At 48.0% G+C, this 21,520-nt stretch overlaps 1 protein-coding gene across 3 annotated transcripts in view; it reads left to right on the forward strand.

The window, feature by feature from the left end:
- The window catches only part of LOC138580857 (zinc finger protein 514-like), a 361,413-nt gene that overhangs the window by 154,131 nt on the left and 185,762 nt on the right, over positions 1–21,520 (forward strand). For 2 of the 3 annotated variants that reach the window (XM_069651738.1, XM_069651739.1), the window contains exons 4-5: positions 20,271–20,387; positions 20,940–21,050. In XM_069651738.1, the coding sequence (XP_069507839.1) occupies positions 20,271–20,387; positions 20,940–21,050 (228 nt within the window). The remainder of the gene's footprint in view (positions 1–20,270; positions 20,388–20,939; positions 21,051–21,520) is intronic. The other variant, XM_069651740.1, reaches the window with a different exon arrangement.

Raw genomic sequence — 21,520 nt, forward strand, 5'->3', positions numbered from 1 at the left:
ATCAATTCATCATGTATTGCTTTCTGTGTTCACTGTGGTATGCATAGTTTGTGTGTTTCTTATGGCAGAACTCTGTAGCATTCTTTCCTTCCTGTGGGAATTATGTTGATCATGTACAATAGGCAATGGTGAAATGCATATTGATAAAATGAGTACAGCAATGGTTCAGTAGTTAGCTCAGTGTGTGAAGCACCCAGTGCAGAGATGTGTTCACATGCGCAACATTATAATATCACATTCCAGCAAGGCAGGTTGAGCCTTTCCTATGTCTGAAGTTTATAAACCTGCCTGTATGTACTTGGTTTTGCACAACAACCTCTGCTATTATCAGCAATATACCTGTACCAGATAGGGGTTGCTATAAAAACTAACATATCATCCGTATGGTGAAGGTTTAGAAATTGGTTTGTTCAGATGGGGTGTTGTAAAACCTAAGCAATCGTCTCTAACGATAGCATAAACTGTTAGTCCAAGAGGTGAATAAATATCCAAATTCAAGACTACGGTACGACAGCGTTCATGTTTGTATCCTGGATTTGCCAGCAGATGATATAATGATCCTGGTCAAATTAGCTAATATATCTTACATTACTGTGCTGTCTTCTTTGAGGTTGGCCTTCTAGCTTGCTGCTCGTATCGTTTAGCCCATTACTTGGATCTTTCTTCTTATGTAGGCCATTTGGGTGGAAGGGTTGGTAGACGACAGAAGAGAGCGGACCATATGTTTCAGGCCTCAGGCAAGCATATTTTAAGGTCTGCTTGTTTGAGACAAAAAACGGTTTGCTTTTCAAAGTCAAAGGTTTTTATGCACATTTATAAATGAAAATGTCACAAGCCATTGTTTTAGAAGTATTTAAAGCTTTAAAACACAAATGACAAACCCAGATTAAATGTGTTAAATCACATTGATTGGTATGCTGGTTCTTATATACTTCCATGCATGATGGAGAGAGTGAAGCTAGAATCATTCCCATTTTGCATAACACCCTTCTATAATATTTTGTTTAAAAATGATCATGCTTGGTAATGTGATTTGTGTACTTAACAAGTCCGTTTTTTATAAAATGAGATTGTTTTAGTTCATGGTAAGTGTTCAAATGCAGAAATTGCAGAGTTGGCGCAAATCCCAACTTCACCCCTTAACCAATGTGTGATCCTTGGCATCTCATTTAATCTTGAATTGCCTAACCTCTCAACATTGCCAGTGCCTAAACCTTTCAAAATTGTCAGCCCTTTCGAGTGATTTCCTTCTCATGGTATGATCTTCATAAAAGCCTTATTCATGGTTTCACTGTGTTAATAGTGAGCATGTATATATCCCACACCACAGGAATTTGTTCCTTTGATATCTAATGGCAACACTATTTGAAAACCCTATCCCACTTCTAATATCTGTCTGGATAAAGACACCTTGCTGGTAGCTTCTAATCTTCCTCCACTATCCATGCTACGGTATGTTTAGCGTTCTCCTTCCTTCCAAATGGTGGTCTCTATCGATGCATGAGCACTTTTGCATTCTGTGAGGCAGCTAATGTGAGTTCTCTGTCTATTATGGGTTACATGTACCTTTTATATACCGTCCTGCATTAATACTACATCTACCTTCCTGGATGTCATTGATAAAAAAGTATCCTGTATGTACTAGAACAGTAACCCCTTTGTTGACTGCTAACGTTGGTCTTCAATGCTACGTGTTTATCATTCTGATTAGAGCAAGAATGAAGAGGGCAAGGGGACGTAAAGGGAGTAAAAGTGCTTATTTTGCTGCGAGACAGTATATCAACCTATAGGTTGTGAGTGTGAGTGGTGGAGGTTGAGGGGCAAAACCAGTATTCTTGATCCCTTTATTCCTTTGGTTTGGTGGAGGGGGGCCCCAAAGATGTCCGTGCCCAGGGCACCAAAATTGCTTAAAATGGCCCTGCAGGAGCCACTTCCACTTTCAAGGTAAATTGTTCCGGCAGGCCTCCCGTTTCGTTGGGTACTGCTAAAGGTGTTTTAAATCCTTTACTTACCTTCTGGGTTGGCCGCCCTTTCGTCTAACATTATCTTTCTACGTCCTTTAACCGCCTTTTCAATCGTTTAACAAAGCTTTGACTGCAGCTACTAGAACATTTTGAACCTAGGCACTTTGCCTTGTACAATCGACTCTGGCACAGGCCTATTGACTCTGGCTAAATCTGTTACAACTGCCTTCTCTAGATTGTTTCTCATCAAGAAATGTGTTGGTGCACCTAAACTCTTACAACCACCTTTCTTACCCCTTTATATATTGCTGAAGTGCCATTTTGCTCGGTTTTCACCAAAGTACTGTTGATGCTGAAGTACTGCCTTGTTTAACCTGTTCACAATCCAATTGGGAAGTGTTGCTGGTGTGTTTAGGAGTCTAAACCTGTATAACTTGTTCTTTCCCTCCGTCTGAAGAAATTGTTAGAGTGCCATTTCTGCTTGGGTTAACACTGTGCCGTTTTGCTCAGTTTTCACTCTTGCTCAAACTTGTCTACAATTTAAATAGGGAGTTGTGTATACTTTTCATGACTGTTTTAACTTGCTTTAAGGATAGTGATTTGTGTGTGAACATCAGAGTGTGTAAAATAAATATATATATTCTTTTTGATACAAAGCTTTGGTCAGTGTTTCCTTGTTCCAAAGTATTGTAGTCCTATTGTGTAAACCCTGAATACTGCTCATCTCCCTCTTGAGATAAGTGTGACTGCTCAGCCACAGCTACCAACTAAATCTTTGTGGTACGGACTGATATCAAAGGGGGATTTATTGCATATACCTGTAGTCTTAATCTTCTGTAGTGCTCCCTAAGGAAACTGCATAGGATTCTGCCTAAACGTATAGGACCAACATACATAAAGTGGGCTCAGCTACTCTACAGTAGTCCGATGGCTAGGGTTAAGACCGGCGGGTGCATTTCACAGCAATGGCAGTTAAGAAAAGGTACCAGGCAGGGTTGTCCGTGGTCTCCTATACTATTTATACTAGCCTTGGAGCCGCTCGCGATATATCTCTGGAAGGAATATCAGGACGCTGGTATAACTATACGTGGCAATAACCATCTGCTTTCCATGTATGCCAATGATATGCTTCTATACTTACAGCATCCTGAAATTAATCTCCAATATATTCTAGATGTGTTGTAACGTTACACAGCCCTATCAGGTATTACAATTAATGCCCAGAAGTCGTGCTTGTTCCCCTTGGCTGGATACAAAGGGAAAACCCTAGACAGGTTGCCAATACTGCCAATTAAATGGGAAATGGCCACATTCAGATATCTGGGGGTAGATATTTATCATGGCCCTAAGACGAAACACTTGCAAAACACAGCGAAAGCGGTGGACACAATAGAGAAATTCATGTTTTTGCTGGGCACAGCTGGTGCTTTCGATGATGGGGAGAGTGGCGCTGTTGAAGATGGTGGTTTTGGCGAGGCTCCTCCATTTCTTCACCCATGTGCAATACAGTATACCCAGAAGCTTCTTCAATAGGTTAGAATCTAGATACTTTGGGCCTCATTAGGAGTTTGGAGGCAGCCATGCCCATAAGGGCATGGCTGCCTCCAAACTCGGGTCCGGGTCCGTGGTCCCTGAATGGGGCAATACTGGGCCATTCCGACTTTGGAGGGCCCGGTATTTCTCCATTTAGGGGACCCGGACCATCCCCATTCCCATTTGAGCCCCCATCGGGCTCAATGAGAATGGGGAGCATGCTAACAACGGGCCCGTTAATGACGGACCCGTTGTTAGCATGCTGGTCCCCTCGCGGGACCCGCAAAGGACTTCTGGTCTGACCAGATGCCCACAGTGGGTCCCGCGAGGCAACCTCGTAATGAGGTGGTACGGGGTTAACGGCGCCGACACCTTTACCGGCGCTGTTAACCCCTTACCGCCTCACTTGCAATGATGCCCTATATGTCGTAGTTTGCTGTGGTATAACTCGATATGCCGTACGGCCCTTGCGAAATTGCAAAAATCATATGTCCAGGTAGGAATTGGTGCACCGCATTTTGAGGCTTATTTTATGGCGTGTCAATTACAATTTGTGGCAAATTGGTTGTCAGATGGGCAGTCCCAAGGCACCTTGTTATTACAGCCACAGTGTACCCCATTCCTCTTGAAAGAATTCATTTGGAGTGTTAAGCCGTGCACCCCTGACCCCCCGCTACTTTTGAAACTGGGCAAAGAGATATGGCGTAGAGCAGGCCGTATTGTGAATATGGACTCGCCGTATTCCCCCCAAGTACCATTAGTGTCGCTAAAATGTGAAGATTCATGACTCAGACTGAAGATAAGGAAATATTGGGAATCACTGGGTGTGGTGACGGTGGGCGACCTACTGAAAGAAGATACACTGATGGATTTCGACACACTCGCCTCTGACACAGGAATACATGCAGAACAATATATCACAGATTCTGCACTACTTCAGGGTGTGCAGAGCAGATGGCCTGCCCCGGATGGGATATTACAGGTGGATGAGACCATAGAAACATTGTATGACATTTCAGAGTGGGGACACAGGGTATCGCAGCTATATGAGCTGCTAATGTCACGACCGGACGATGTGATGGTGCAGACCAAGCGAAGTTGGGAGGCAGACTTACAAGAGCAACTGACAGACACATCCTGGGGCAGAGCTTAAACGTACCATAAAAAGGTTTCTAGAAATGCAAAGCTCCAGCTGATCCAATTGTATGTCACCCATAGGGCGTATCTGACGCAGAGAAAGATTGCCAAATTTTGCAGCGCGACAGTGCAGGTTTGCCCAAAATATGGAATGATCAATGCGGATTTACTACACATGTTTTGGGCATACACAGAGATTAGGCATTCTTGGGAGGCGATAGCTTGGTCTCTAGCCGCTACAGGTATAATATTGGATGTGGGTTCCCCGCAGCTTGTATGTTGGGTATTTTTGCACAGCCGAAACAGGCGAGTCACGTTAGTAAATGAAATGACCTAGCATACATACTGGCGAAGCGGAGGATAGCTATGGGATGGAAAGCACGCAAGGGATCGGAGATGGGTCTATGGTGGAGAGATCTCCAAAAGTGGTCTAAAGCGGAAACCGCAGTATGGTAAGAAGCGACCTATAGTGATCAGGATGAACAAAATGTAGTCCTAGATTCCTGGAAGCAACTGACACAAGACTTGTTGGTATCAGTGCATGGCGTAGCCCAGGAGGTGGAAGTTTCCCCTGTGACGTAAACGGTTTATATCAATTATGTATTGTGCGACAGACAGTTGAATATGATATGGTATAATGGGTGAAATGGGAGAAAGTTGGGTGGGGGAAGTTGGGGAAGTTATGTAGACAGACACTATTGATGCACATTGTTATGGATCATTTATTGATGACTGTAAGTTACTCTGTTGTTTAAAAACCAATAAAAATTATTGCAAAAAAAAAACGAACACAATTGTACTAGATGCCAGATATGACTAACTAACACAGTCGGTCTAGATGCCAGATATGACTAACACTGTTGGTCTAGATGCCAGATATGATTGACTAACACAATTGACCTTGATGCCAGATACGACTAACACAGTTGGTCTGGATGCCAGATATGACTAACACAGTTGGTCTAGATGCAAGATATGGCTCACTAGCACAGTTGCCCTAGATGCCAGATATGACTAACACAATTGACCCAGTGAGAGCAAATAGCTATTCAGGTGGCTGCCTGGATTGAAAATGCAGCGCCGGAGGTTGTGCTTCCCGATGCACCACATAGGCGCTACAAACACTAGGCACAAGGGCCAATCACCATAAGGGAGCAGGCTGGGAGGCGGGCAGGGGAGCAAAGGAAGAGCACTGGCGATGGAGAAAGGGGGCTCAGCAGGTTGCCAGGTGGCCAAAATTTACAACACAGAACCGCAAATTAGGAAAGCAAAATGCTTCGCAGGAGCGGAGCATACACAGTGAGTTCAAATAACCTATTCAGGTAGCTGCCTGAATTGAAAATGCAGAGCTGAGTGTTCGGCTTCCCGATGCACCACTCTCGGGTATGCCTTCTGTGTATTTACCCGAGACTTCTTTGTCTTCTTCCCACTGCGTTTTGCTCTAAGACTTTCTTTCTTTTTCCTTGTTCGTTCCTGTAATTTTTGGGAGAAAAGCTAGGCCCTTCCTCTCCATTTACCAGGGTGGATTCTCCTTTAAGTCCCAGAGAAAGACTCCCCGGCGAGGCTGGAGAAGTGCCCCCAATCCGGGGAAAAAGCCGTTAAGGCAGAAAAAACCCTGTAAGCAGTCCGAGCAGTGATGGTCTTGTGAAGGCTGCTGAAATACGGACGGCTACAAAGGTAATAGGAGCCGTCTGACTTTCCGTGAATAGGGGAACAGCAAGAAATGGGCAGAAGGAGAAGCCGTGAAGGAAGAGGCCAGGGAAAGGGGAAGCAAGGCAGCAAGGAGAGGACAAGAAGGAAGGCAATGGAAAAGATAGCAAACTAGCATTTTACCAAGAGAAAGGGAGAGAATCCAGACAGTTTCAACGCTGCGAGGTCCATTGGCGAGGCATTGGTATCTGTGAGGCCGCCATGTTGGAAACAGCTAGACCGTCCTCCGAAAAACGGAACCATGGCGTGATGGCACACACCGCCCTCTTCTCCAGCGTTGCCATAATGACCAGTAATATCAGAGATATTACTGGGCTGCGCAACTTGGGTAGTGAACAATTGGCTACATCGGGACCTAAGACTTCCACATGTGGAGATTGAAAGGGGATGGATGGGAGAGAGGTCACCCAAACAAGTGCTCTATGGGAGCGGGACCAGGGAAGTGGCCCTTCCCCTGATGATACGCCACACTCGGCAGGTTTGGGCTGATGCACACCAGGACATATGGTGAGGGAGGAAACCAATACTGCATCAACCCCTTTGGAACAATAGGCATCTCCCTGAACTATCCAAAATGGGTCACTTTAAAAACTGGGAGGAACTGGAGGTGAAAGTTTTGCCCATTGTGGTGCAGGAGGGGAAGCTCATCCTGTTGGAGTCATTGTAGGACAGATTCTGGTTGATGGGGGGTGAACACTATAGACATATGCAGCTGGCTCACTCCATTAGATAGAAGCATTTATTTGTTAGTGCATTGACTTGTGGAGAGTCTGTTGTCCATAAGTATTCCCAGATTTCTTATCACGGTAGATGCTTCCGGTTTGGTTCCCTATCTGGTGGCCGGTTGAGTTGTGTGTGTGTGTGTTGTTATTTTCTGGGAGGGGGATCATTATTTCTGTTTTGGTCGGGTTTAGTTTGAGTTTGTTGATTGTCACCCAGGTCTATATGTCTGTGAGACATTTGTTGAGGATGTTGTTTGGGTCTTTGGTTGAGGTTATCTTGAAGATGAGTTGGTTGTCATCTGCATAGTTGGAGGTGGTTAGTCCGTGGGTTTGAATGAGTTTCATTAGATGTTGAAGAGGAGTGGGGAGAGGCTAGAACCTTGTGGTACACCGTAGGAGACGGTTTTGGTGTTAGAAGTAAATGGCGGTAGGCATGTTCTTTCAGTTCGGTTAGTGGGGAAAGATTTTAACCAATGTAGAGTGCAGTCCTTTAAGCCGTATTCTTCCAGTCTCTGTATTAGTGTTGTGTGTCTAATTGTGTCAGAGGCAGCTGATATGTCCAGTAGTTTGAGGGCCAATTGAGTGCTGTTGTCTACATTTATTTTTAGGTTGTCCTATATGGATAGAAGTGCTGATTCCATTACTCTCATGGATCTAAGCCGACTTGGGAGTGGTTGAGTGTCCTGTTGGCTTCTACATAGTTCAGTAGGATTTTGTAGATGTGGTTCTCCAATAGTTTTGCCAGGTAGGGTAAATTTGATATAGATCTGTAGTTTGTGAGATCTTCTGTTCTTCTTATTTTGTTTTTTAGGATAGGCATGATATATGCGGATTTGAATGTTTTAGGTACTATTTCTGTGTTTAGGTATAGGTTCCTCATTAGCCGGAAGTATGTTGCTAGGCTTCTGTGGTTGAGGATTTCTTTGTGTTGAAAGCTTCTTCAACTATAGGTTTGAATCGGTCGAGTGTTGTTGCGGTTGGTGGTGTGCTGGTTTTTGGTGGTTCCGTATTTGTGTTTGTTGCGTGGCTTGCATCATTAGTTTGCTGAATTGTTTCTATTTTTGTTCTTAGGTGGTTAGTGATGTTGTCACATAGGGATTGTGTTGGTATGAAGCATTTGCTGCAGTATGTTGGGTTTTTGATTTCTTTGATGACTTTAAATAGCTTCTGGCCCCATGAGAACGAGCACCTTGAGCAATAGAAAAAGGGGCATACTTAAGACACGGCTGCCCTTTCATGCCTCCTTCGGTTCCACAGAGCCCCAGCTCCCGGGCTGCTCTTCCCTGAACCACAGGCGTGTTGAACACAGACAGCTCCTCACTGTTCTTCTTGGCCTCCCTGCTGCCACTGTTCCTGTCATCACTTCCTCTCAAACTCTCATTTGGTGGGTGTTTTATACACCTGCATCCCTTTAACAGGTTGCAGATGCGAGTTCACAATTAGCCCTGCCTGACCATCATTAAGGGGACATGCCTGACCGCATCTGCTCTCAGCAGGCCTCTTCCTCATCCCAGTATGTGGTGAAAGCAACTAGTCTTCAATACTCCCGGTTGCCACTTCCTCCTCTCAGTACTTTTTGTAGTCATGTATGAGGAAGCCAGGGGGTTGATTTATAATACCCCATGAAGACGGGGGATGGGTTTGGTTGGTCATTAGCAGGAAAAGGGGATACCATGTCCCTCCCAAGGGCATCCCTCTCTGTCCTCAAATACGCTCATCCGTTATTCTATTTATCCCTTTTGGCCTTCTTTCCAGTACGTCTGAATTGAAAATATCTCCTATCCTTTTCCTGGTCAATGGGACATGAATTACAAAACCCTATTACCACTCCTGGAATAAAGGTTTCTCCCTGGAAGAGAGGTGGGAAATACTGCGTCTCGTTCAAGGGCACCCCACTTTCAATCCCCAAGGATCCTCCACGCAGGTGATCCTCCCTCGCTTGTCCACCTCCCGGGTCGGGATCCAAGAGCAATGGCATTTCCCTGGCCACCTGTGCAGAAGATCCTAAGGGAGTGGTAGTGAGCTTACCCTCAGGTTTATCACACTACAGAGTGCAGCATGATACAGAGCAATGGCAATCCCAATGTCTAATTTCGGAGCGCAGCAAGATTTAAAGAAGATATCAAACTCTAGAGGGCACCTGGATTCAACATAAAGGGCCTCGTTATAAGTTTGCCGGTTCTGGACCGACAAACTATGTCTGACACGTCTACCCCTGCCAGGCACTGCGGCCACGGTAGACAGACCATTCACGGAAGCACCGGCACGGTTTGCAACGGTGCCGGTGCTTCTGAGTCACCACTCCCATAGAGTCCTATGGGACTCTATGGGAATGGGGACTTACATTTTACCGGTGCCTCACTTCCCGGGCCATTGGACTTGTAATAGACCGGTGGCACCGGGAAGTCAGGTGAGGGTTACCGCTGGACTCGTAATGAGGCCCAATGTCTAATTTAAGAGTGCAGCAAAATTTAAAGCAGATGTCAACTTTAGATGGCATCTGATTGTATCCCAAAAAAATATTTTATTGCGAGAACCTCTCTACTTCTGCAATTTGTGGAAACCTGGGGGTGTTCTCACTTGTAGACCCCGGGGATCCTTTGTTCAGGTGGCCAGGCAAGGGCCATCGCATTTGGATCCCAACCCTGGGGGCGGACAAGCGAGGGAGGATCACCCGGGCAGGGGTTCCTTGGGGATTGCGGGAGGAACACCCTTGGGAGAGACATGGTATTCCCCCGCCTTTTTGCCCCACCCCCCCACCTAACCTTTCCTCCACCTTTATAGATTTTGGAAGTCTTGTCCCGTTGCCCCCTCCCCAATTCCAACAGGTACCAACACAAAAGGGATGGTTAGGAGAACCAGGAAAAGGAGAACAAACACAGCACCCCATATTTTAAAACAACAAAATGGTTCCCCTTTTCCTGTTAATATGTTTCCTCCTTTTCCTATCATCACTCAGCAATACTACAACTCCCATAATTCCTCCCCACTGTCTTTCCCCCAAACCACTGGAACGAGGAAGAGGCAGATTGGAGCTATGAAGATTTCTCATAGGAATCAATGTGCCATGAATTCCTATGGGCATTCTCCATCTTGTCCCGCTAACAAGGACAGGCAGAGCGAGGAAGGGGCTGGGTAACCACTGTCACCTGATTCTGGTTAACTCTCACAGCCAGTATGAAAGGTGGAGCACACAGACACACTTTGAGCCAGCTGAGGATGCTGGAGGAAGCACAGAAGCCATGAGTGAAGAACCAGAGCTGGAGGAACCCTGGAAGCCCTGGAGCAAGGAGGACTGCCAAAGTACTGAGCCTGTGAGTACAGGGGAGGCTTCAATATGGCGAGGGAGCTCTGAGCCAGACAGGAAATCCCAGGCCTTTGAGGGGCAAGTGGTGAGACCCTAACCGCAAAAACATCTCATTTACAACATTGCAGCTCCCAAAACCGCCAGAATGCTATTTTAGGGGAGCTCGCTCAGTGGGTGCAAAATGAAAACATTGCATTGTGGAACTTCAAGTCGAAAGGATATTTTTTTTTGGTTAAACTTTTGAGCAAGGCGGTGCACGAGAAGAGGCAGTTTCTTCAGTGCTACGGTGAACCAGGCAAAGGAGAGCAACAAACCGAGGGGTTAATCCGAAGGGGCAGGAAGCCAGAGACCCCTCCCCCCCTCTCCCCCCAGTGAGAGGCCATCTTCAGATTTTTATCGCACGCATCAGTGTTGGGAGTTCTCGGGTTGCTCTCTGACCTATTTTGTACTTTTTTCCACTTTTTTTGTGGAAAAGTTCTATTTTAGTTCTATTGGAGCCCGTGTGCTCTTCATCGGCCGGCAATGCGGATCTGTTGTCGGTGAAGTTGCGCGCCCCTCAAAGACGATTGTTCGTCAACATTTCTGGAAGGTCGTCTTGGGCCTACTTCGCACAATCTGACCATGATGGAGGAGAAAAAGGAGGGAAGGTCACTTTTCAGGCCCTGCACGCAATGCGGGCTAAGGAACATCTTCATGGAGGACAAACATCAAAAGTGTCTGTACTGCCTGCACCCGGACCACGACGAGGATGGCTGCGAGATATGTCTGGGCTTCTCCAAGAAGACGAAGAAAGAAGGGTATATCAGGCTGGCGGCATGGCTCAAGTTGAGCAAGGCCTCTGACCCGTGCTCTGAGCAGGGCCATCCCTCACCCAGGACCGGTCGATCCGAGGAGCGGTCTCCCTCCGGGAGGAGGTCGAAGTCCTTTGCGGACGCTCCAAGATAAGGCCAAGAACCAAAAGGCCAATTCCGCTGAGTTTGCTGCTGATGGCAAAGGCTGGGGGTGGAAAGGCAGCAGTCAGGTCCCGGTACACAGCCCTCAGGAGAAAAAGGGGGGGGGCAAAGAGGCCCCAAAGTAGTCCTCAAAAGTTTACGTTCAACCAATGGGCATCTCGTCCACGGACAACGACGACCAAGCGTCCGTCCATACTGTCCACGAGGAGGATGTCTGGCAGAGCCTAGCACTCCATCATTCCCTCCTCAGCTGGGGGACATATCCACGGACATCCTGTCAACTCTCCACACCGTAGTGACGAGATCCAGCAGAGGTTGCCTCCAGCACCGGCATCTGTTGTACTGCATGCCCCTGACCAGCCTCCATGTAAGAAGCTGGTGAATCAGCCTCCTCCACCATGTCGGGATCCGATTCCACCAGCGGACCCAGATACACACACGGACACTGGTATGGAGACGGCCACGGAAACTGACAAAGTTGAGGACTTCCTCCCCGCAGATGATTCCTCCCCGCAGATGATGAAGCACCGCACCTGGACGCCCCTCATAGAGACTCCCCACCGGATGAGGTGGGATCATTCCACTCGATCTCCAGGCCCTCTGAGCTGTTCCAGCTGGTGCCCAAGAAGAAGGGCTTCCTATATTAGCAACGGGAGTCAAAGAGGAAGACGATCGTGGTGGTACCCTTTTTGGATGACATTTGGGAGGAAGGCGTAGCCCTCATGAAAAACCCATGCACAGCTCCAACCAAATGAGACGGGTTGGAGAAGAAATACAGGGTGCCGTACTCCGCACCCAAGTGCTTGAGGTCACAACCATCACCGGACACGCCGCCGCCGCAAGAAAACATTCAGCCAACACGGCCTCCGTATCATCAGTCCCCCAGACGACGAGGGGAAGAAGATGAACACTCTAGGGAAGAGAGTCATCTAGACGGCAGCATCCACAATCAAAGCAGCTAATGCTCTGGCAATGTTGTCCCGATACGACCGGGAGCTTTGGTACAAGCTGGCCCCTATCCTGGAATTCCTCCCAGACAACAAGAAAACTGATGCTCTCGCTCTCTTCCAGGAAGGGGAGGTTGCGTCAGACCATGTCATTACGGTGGCAGTGGACATCGCCGACACAGTGTTCCGACAGAAGGGAAACAGAGTTTGCCTTTGTTGGCAGGGATAGTTCAAGGCCACTAACTTTCGCCAGGACATTCATGCAAAGGCTCTGGACATGCCTTTCGATGGCGCAAATATGTTCGGGAAGGCGGTCGACAAATCCCTTCAAGCCATAAAGATGGACATGGAGACAGCACGTTTCCTTGGCACTCTACAGCAGCATCGCGCGTCGTCTTTTTGCTCCTCCAGGGGGAAATCGAGATCATTGAAGGGATGCTGTATGTTGTACAGACAACCTCCCCGATCCTCCACGCAGGAAGCCTACAGGGGTCGCTCCCAGGCCTACGGTAGCAGAGGTCAGCAACGCCGTCGCCCACAGGGTAGGGCTCCGGCACCCAAGCAAGCCTGAACTCGCTAATACGTCAGGCCTCCACTCGTGCACACGGATTCGAGGCCAGCTGACGAGGTTCGTCAGCGAGTGGAAGAAGATCACCACCGACAGATGGGTGCTAGACGCTCTCACCCAGGAACACACTTTGGAGTTCCAACGCAGGTGCCCTCGTATTCCACTGGTTGCGCGTCAGGAGCAGCACATCCCTAAGCTCATGCAAGAAGTGCGAGCCATGTTACGGAAAGGGGTGATAGAGTTCATTCCCCACCAGCTCTGGGGCTCCGGAGTCTATTCCAGATACTTTCTGGTCAGAAAGAAGACAGTGTGTTGGAGACCCATCCTGGACCAGCTCCGTCTAAACAAGTACTTGGAATCCCAAAAAGTCAGAATGGTCACAATGCAACAGGTGCTTGGCCAACTGGAGGAAGGGGATTTCTTGACGTCGTTGGACCTAGAGGATGCGTACTTCCATGTCCCCATCCACAGGAAACATTGAAAGTTCCTATGGTTTGTGGTACAAGGCCAACACTACCAGTTCAAGGCCCTACCTTTCAGCTTAAAGTTGCCCCAAGGGTGTTCACGAAATGCCTGGCCCCGGTGGCGGCCCACCTGCGGCTGCAGGGCATGCCCTTATACCCGTACCTGGACAGTTGGCTAATATGAGCCCGCTCCTGGGATCTGGCTGATGAACACACATAGGAGACGTCCAGCTAATGACAGAGCTGGGGTTCTCCGTGAACTATCCGAAGTCTTGCTTGATGGCATCGAAGAACGCGCTGTTTCTCGGCACCAGACTCAACACAGTGGCTTGCCTGGCATCCCCTTCGGAGGAGAGGCTAGGGCCCATACAAGCGAAGGTACAGCGGCTGTCGTCGGCGAATGGGGCCATGGTACGGGCCATCAAGTCTTTGCTGGGCATGATGTCGTCCTGTATCTACCTCGTCCGTCTCTGCAGGTTGCACATGCAGCCCCTACAGGAATTCTTGGATGCACGTTGGATACAAGTGTCTGGGAATTTTGAGGACAAGATCCCCCTCAACGAGGAGTTCCGTCGGGCGATAGAGCAGTGGGGGGTACGCTTCCACATCGCCCAGGGGGCGGGATTTCAAACCCTGCCATTCCAGGAAACGGTCACCCCGGACACCTCTCCAAAAGGTTGGGGAGCTCACACCGGACGTCTACACGCCAGAGATCTGTGGCTTCCATAGGAGAAGGATCTGCATATCAACATCCTGGAGTTATGGGCAGTGTTCTGGGCCCTCAAGTGTTTCCTACCGTCTCTGAGAGCAAGGTGGTGAGGATCTTCACAGACAACAACACCACCATGTTCTACATCAGGACGCAAGGGGGCACTTGATCCCCAGCACCCTCCAAAGAAGCTCAGGACTTGTGGTATTGGGCCATTGGACAAAGGGATGTTCCTCGTCCCGTTCTACCTGGCAGGCATCAAGAACATCATTGCCTTCTCCCTCAGCAGGGAACTGCGCTCCTGCCACAAGTGGGAACGTCGTCAGGATAAGGTTGACCGTCTGTTCGTCAAATGGGGCAGACCTCTTATCGATCTTTTTGCCATGCCGGTGAACTCAAAATGCCAGAAGTTTGCCAGCAGATTCCGCCAACTGAGGAGCTTGAGGGACACGTTCTCCTTCCCGTGGGCAGGTCTGCTTCTGTACGCCTTTCCCCCCTGTTTCCTCTCCTGCTATGTTTGATCGACACACTCAGACAGTGTTGGTCCAAGATGATACTCATTGCCCTGGTGTGGCCGAGGCAGATTTGGTGTCTGGACCTACTCAGCCTGTCTGTGTCGCCTCCAGTCAAGTTGCCGGTACTTCCGGATCTGCTCACCAGGGAGAGAGGTGCAATCCTTCATCATGACCCTAGATCTCTGAACCTAAAGGCAAGGCTCCTTCAGCCTTAGATTTTGGAGGACTAAAGGGAGGACCTTGCCAGAGCCAGGGCGTTGTCGACAAACCTCCAACCTCCTCCTCTTGGGAGACTTAACATCCAATTGGACTCCCCTGCCTCAGCGTCCAATCTTTTCATTGATCTCTACGCTTCTCTTTTCCTCTCCATTCTCCCCTCCGGTCCAACCCACTTGGCTGGACACACACTGGATGCCATCATCCACTCTGACCTCTCTCTCGCTCCCCCTCTAGTCACCACTCTCTAGGTCAGACCATTCTTTCCTCTCCTCCCACCTGGGTCCCTTCAGCCCGCCAACCGCACCCTCAAAATCCCTGCCAACCTCGTTCGTGCACATCCATCCGATGAAATGAGTGTCAGCTGCTGCCTTTGCTTCTACCTTCATCCCCCCTTACCCCTACCTCAAACCTACCACTGACTCTGCTCTCAGCAACCTTCACTCAGCCATCACCATTACTTTGGACATCCTTACCCCGGTCATGAGGATCCACCTGAAACCCACCTCTAAGCGTAACACGTGGTATGACTCCGAACTTGCAGACCTGAAACAAAAGTGCGGAGCAGCAGAGCGGAAGTGGCAAACCTCAGGTTCACCCTCTGCCAAACTGGCCTGCCGCCTGCTCCAAAGGCAATACAGACTCTCCATCTTTGTCAAGAAAAGGGCTCACATTCAGGCACGGGTATCTGGTGCATCCAATAAGATGGCAGAACTTCCAAAATCTGAAGGGAGCTAGCCAACTCCGTAGTCTCCTCCTCCCCTCTTCCTTCCTAGGCCCTCTGTAACGCACTGGCCACACACTTTGCCACCAAAACGTAGGACATTGTGAACACCCTTGTTAATCACCCACCAAACACATCCCACACCCGCTTGCCTCCCTTGGCCACTCACACCCTTCCTTCCTCCTTCTCCTTCACCCCTGTCACACCTGAAGAAGTTACCACAATTGCCCGCTCTATAAAGGCTTCTTCCAAACAGGTTCCCCCCCTGCTCGCCCAGAACCATCGAGGGCAACATTGGCTCTCTTGCTCCCGGACTCGCTGATTCCTGCAACCACATTTCCGCTGCTGATTCTTTCTCTCCTCTCTCAAGCACTCCCTTGTGCCCCCGCTCCTGAAAAAACCAGACCCTACCTGTCCATCCAACTACTGCCATATTTCAGTCTGGATTCCGAGTATCCAGAGGCACTGAAAATGTTCTTCTGAACAGCCGTGAAGAACTGCTCGCTTCCCTGGACTCCAACTGCCCAGTTGTCCTCATCCTACTTGATCTCTCCTCTGTCTTTGATGCGGTCAACCATTCCATCCTCGTACAAAGGCTCCACGATACCCTTGTTATCTCAGAACCGGCACTGGAATGGCTAACCTCTTTCCTAACTCACTGCTCCTCCCAAGTCAACTTGGACACCGTCTCCTCTCCTACTTCCTTCTCCACCTGTGGTGTCTCCCAGGGATCTATCCTCTCCCCATGGCTCTTTAACATCTACCTTGCTCAGCTGGCACTCGTCATCTCCTCCTTCTCCCCCAACATCCAGTGTTATGCGGACAACACTCAACTCTTTTTCAGACTTCCTGCTGACTCACTCGCACCTTCCTTCATCCCTGTCTGCCTAGCTGCCATCCAGGCCTGGTGCACTTCCAACTATCTGTGCCTGAATGCCAGCAAAACTGAGATCCTTCCGATTGGAACCCCTGCTCCTTCCTTCTTCCCTTCTTTCTGGCCTCCAAACCTGGGCTCTCCCCCTGCTCCTTCTTCTGAAGCCAGAAACCTTGGAGTCATCTTTCACTCCTCTCTCTCCTTTCTCCCTCACACTCAGGACATTGCCAAGAAGTCCCACTATCAACTCTTCCTTCTCAGAGGAATTCTCCAGTTTCTCACTTTCCCCCAAAAGGTCTAGTTCACTCTAGGCCTGACTATTGCAACAGCCGCCTCCTCAGTCTACATTCTTCCACTCTACGACCCCTTCAGCTAATCCAGAATAGAGGAGCAAGACTTATCCTTGGCCTTAAAATGTCCCCACTGGCTGCTCCCGGTTACTGTACGGATCAAATTAAAATCCCTGTGCATCATCCACAAGGCTGTCTGGGGCCAGGGACCACACTATCTGCAACTCTTTCTTACAACATATGCTCCTTCTCAACCTCTACGTTGCTCTGGCACCAACTCCTTGTGTGTAAAGCGTTTAGCTAAACAGAGAGCAGGAGGTGTTCGCTTTCCTCAGCTGGATCCCTCCTATGGAACAGCATCCCCCTCCCTCTGTGTCTTGAGCAGAACCTTCTTAACTTCCATAAGCACCTCAAGACTTTCCTCTTTTCCTCCTCCTTTCCTTTCTTCCTCCTCTCCTAATATCACAGTTGCTGTGATTGGTGTCTTGGACCCTTATGCATCCTTGGGGCCCCTGACCACTCACATTCAATCTCCCCAGCTTGTGTCTGGCTCCTTCAGCATTTTCCTCGGCACACCCTCCGCACTGGAGACTTGCACCTTTCCACCCAATGTGGCTCCTTGATGGATAGCACTTGCCATAGCTTAAACTTCACCTGTGGCCCGCCCTCGAGCACGGACACCCCAGCACCTACCCCACTGCCCTCTTCCTTGCTGCACTTGCATGTTCTGAATACTCACAAGGTATAGTAGGTTCGGCCGTCCCTTCCCCCGCTGTATTTTCTTTCTATTTGAATTATACTGCTATCCCATGTTCCTTCACTGTTGCCCTGTGGGCACTTTGAAACAGATTTTATTTGATGTATAAGCGCCTAACAAGCAAACAAGAAGTATATAAATAAAATAAATAAAGTGTTACGGCCATAAGTGGAAGCGTTTTGCTATTGATGCCGGTTGCAGAAGATTACCCCTCTGAGGGTCGCAGCCTCTCAGATTCTTCCATACTTGCTTTCTTTGGCAAAAGCTCGGCTGGCTCATGCATCTATCAAGTTACACCTGGCGGCCATCTCACGCTACACCAGATCCTGAGGTAGATCCTCGCTGTGGTCCCACAGACTCGTCAATGAGTTTCCAAAGGGGCTTTTTCAATCTTTCCTGCTGGTAAAGGCGCCTGCTGAGGCATGGGAACTCAACATGGTCCTGACCAGACTCATGGGGGCACCTTTCAAACCTATGCATCAAGCTCCACTCAAGTTTCTCTCGTGGAAGACGGCATTCCTTGTGGCCATCACCTCAGCCAGATGAGTGGGTGAGATCCAGGCCCTATCCTGCAAGCAGATGCATCTGACTTTGCACAAATCAAAAGTGGTACTGCGTACGCACCCCACTTTCATGCCTTCGGAGAGGACCTTGCATTCACTGGACGTTGTTCGTGCCTTGAAGTTATACGTGGCACGCACTAAGAGTTTTCGGAAAACTTCTCAATAGTTTTTGAACTTTGGGCCTGTGAATCATGGGAAGGCATTGTCCAAGGCTTCCATCTCAAGATGGCTCTCCTGCTGCATCATGCACTGTCATCAGCTGGCTAACCGGCCGCTGTCGGGCTGTCCGAGAGCCCACTCCACCAGAGCGATCTCTGCGATGACGGCATTCCTTTCTGGTGTGCCATGCTCGACATCTGCAGGGCTGCAACGTAGAGGTCCATGCATACCTTCACGAAGTTCTACTGCGTTGACAGGTATTCCCGGGAGGAGTCCAGAGTCGGCCAGGCACTGCTATGGAACCTGTTTACTTGAGGTGACCCTGTTCCAGAGGTAAGTGTTAACTGCTTCTTTTGAGCCTTGCCACCTCCCGTGGTTGTGTAATGTGTACTGCTGTGTATTTGTTATTCATGAGCATGTGAATCCATGCCAGACCCCATGCTGGTGAAGGTTTAAGTTACTTACCTGTAACTATTGTTCTCCAGCATGGGTCTGGCATGGATTCACATGCGAACCCTCCCTCTGGCCCCTCTGCGGCTCTTCTTGGTCATACTGTCACTTTACATGCTAGCCAAATCTGAAGATGGCTGCCAGAGGCGGGGCTTAGGGAGCGGACTGTCATTTGATGGGGGCAGTATGACCCAGAGGACAGTGATTGGTTTAGAGGAGAAATACAGTTTTAAAGTGAAATTGAAACTGTTTTTTCCTTAAATAAGAGTCCCCAGTCTGACGACAGGGAATATTCATGAGCATGTGAATCCATGCCAGACCCGTGCTGGAGAACAATAGTTATAGGTAAGTAACTTAAACCTTAAGAAATGTAAATTCGAAATACAAAGTAGCAGAGTGGTTCGGCGAGGTGAGATTGCCCAATCGAAAGTCTCAGTGAAATGTTTTAAAGCTGCAGAGGCAGCGGGAAGTGAGAGATGGGCGTTAAGTGAAAAGCTCACAAACTGTAACAATATTTTGGTTAATTTGACACGAGAACGAAAGGAGGGTCCGAGCCCGACCAAGAGAGACCCAATCACTACTATTACTCCTCTTACTACTCCTTCCCTTCCTCTCACGACTACTAATCCTCCTTATACTACTACTGCTCATACCGTTTTCCCACTGCTGCTGCTCCTCTTCTTCCACTACTACTCCCCTCCTTCTACTACTAGTCCCCTCCTTCCACTACTCCTCTCCTACCACTCCACTACACACACTCCATTCATCCATTCATCCAGTAACATTCACATAACATCCACTTTTTACACTAGCTTCTGTCCATTAGCCACACACACTCGAACACTCACTCTGCAGTACCCTTGCACCCACTTGCCAAAACTTGCTCAAATAACTGCCTTCACACTCCTCTTCTTCTGCCTTTTTCCTGCTGGTCTCTGTCTGCCTCTTTCTTTTCGTCTGACCTCCCTCAGACAACCCACACTTCCTGTTTCCTGTCTCATACTTAAATATCCCTCCCTCTGCCCCGATTGACCAGCTTTCCCTACCAAATCTTGATCTATCTTTCCCTGGTGGAAGGTGTATGTGAAAGGAGAAGTCTTTATAATGGGGCTACCCCCGCTTTGAAGGTGTTACATTAAAAAAATAGGGTTGAAGCCCCACATAATATTTCCACACACAGCCCCACAGTGCGTCCATGGCGGATCTGTGAACTCAGGGTTCCAGTTGGTGTCGGGTATCCATGGCGGCCAGTCTCCCTGGTAAATATAGCCTCTGAAAGATGTCAGGCCCCTCTTTCATGTCCCTGGTGGTCTAAGTTTGAACACAACTCTCTGGTGGCGCATCCAACTCTAATTAGTGGATGCCCATGTGGGTCCTACAATGCCTCTCTCTACCAGGTCTTTGCCTGTCAAATGTTCCTACCTCTGTATTTTCTACATTTTCCTGTAGATAGGAATTTCTGATGGGTAGGAAAAAATGACATGACCATTCATGTCAAATTATCCTACACTGTCAAATTTTCCTATCGGTAGGATTTTCTGACACGTAGCAAAAAATGATCATCCTGCTTCATGTACACGTATATGAATCGAGGAAGCTTCTCTGAAGAACCCTTGTACCACATTTTTCCTTCGCGATGTGATTTCATGGTGAGTGGTGACACAGCAGTCATTTGTGTATTTAACTTTCGATTGCTTGATTTACACAGGAGGCGACACTGTTCGTAGTCCTGACCTGTCAGTGAGAGAAAATGGAGAGCAACCACTCCATCGAAGGTATTCCAAAGACACACGCAGAAGAGGAAGCGACAACAGCCAGAGCACAGGTAAAACCAGCCTAAGAATTCAATGCTATTTTCACTCTTTTTTTTGCACGCTCCCACCCCATCGCTTTGCTACCCAAAACAGATTTCCAACATGCTATAATATATGATTGCTGCTAGCACCAGAAAAAAAATCATTATTTGTAATGATGGGTAACTGCAATGATAAAATCGTGACTATTTCCTAACTAAATCTGAAAGCCAAACGTTTCACACACTATACAGTAAGAATACTATTTTAAATTTAGTGTATGTTAAGTCCCCATCATCCTATTCAGAGATAATGTATAGAAATAATTGTGATTGTAAGAGTACAAGTGCTGTGTAATTGCTACTTGAGCAAAAACCCTCTTTTTTTTTGTTCACTTGGGGCTTGTGAGTTGAGAGTACAAGTGCTGCCATTAACTGTGAGAATGTGTCTTAACCTTTGACATCTTAACTTTTTAAGACCTTGATTACGTTTTGTGGAGAGTATGGCTTTTTGTCAAATATTCCGTGCATCTGCAATACTCAGCATTGTTTACTTTTTGAAACGCACTTTACCTTGTTCACTAGGATCCCCAAATGTCAAAAATGAAAAAAGCTTGAGGACAGAAGATCCGGGGGTAATTGTCATTGATCAAGTTGGGCCAGAGGTGGGAGGAAGCCGAGCCAACGCCAATTTAGGTAACTAACGCTTCCCCTAGGTTTGAAAAGAATGCCATTGGACAGTGAGAGGATTTTTTGACAGCATTGCGTGTGGTCTGCAGCATTGTTTCTTTCTTGTCTCTGGTAATGCATGACTTCATTCTTAATTAACATTAGTTACATGTCTCCTTGGGAGTGGTCACTTCCATGGATGTCAAAAGAAACACACCCAGACTTGCTCCCTTTCCTATTTCCACATGCTCATTGACATAGAAAATGAATCCCTGTAAGTGAGACACAAGGTGCACTTGAATAGATTTTCCCTGGTGATCAGATTCTCCTACCATCATTATCTTGATTTACCTGCTTACATCTTCTTTATCTCAGTAGACTGGGTGCTCTGGCGAACAATCACATTTACCATTAGAGTATTACTCGTATTCGCAATTTTAGCATCTCAAGTTTTCTTAAATGTCTTTGAGCAGCTTTGCTTCCGGGTTGCGGTTGAG

The sequence above is a fragment of the Ambystoma mexicanum genome, chromosome 3p (assembly GCF_040938575.1).
Source record: "Ambystoma mexicanum isolate Mex_15411 chromosome 3p, UKY_AmexF1_1, whole genome shotgun sequence".
Taxonomy (NCBI): Eukaryota; Metazoa; Chordata; class Amphibia; order Caudata; family Ambystomatidae; genus Ambystoma; species Ambystoma mexicanum.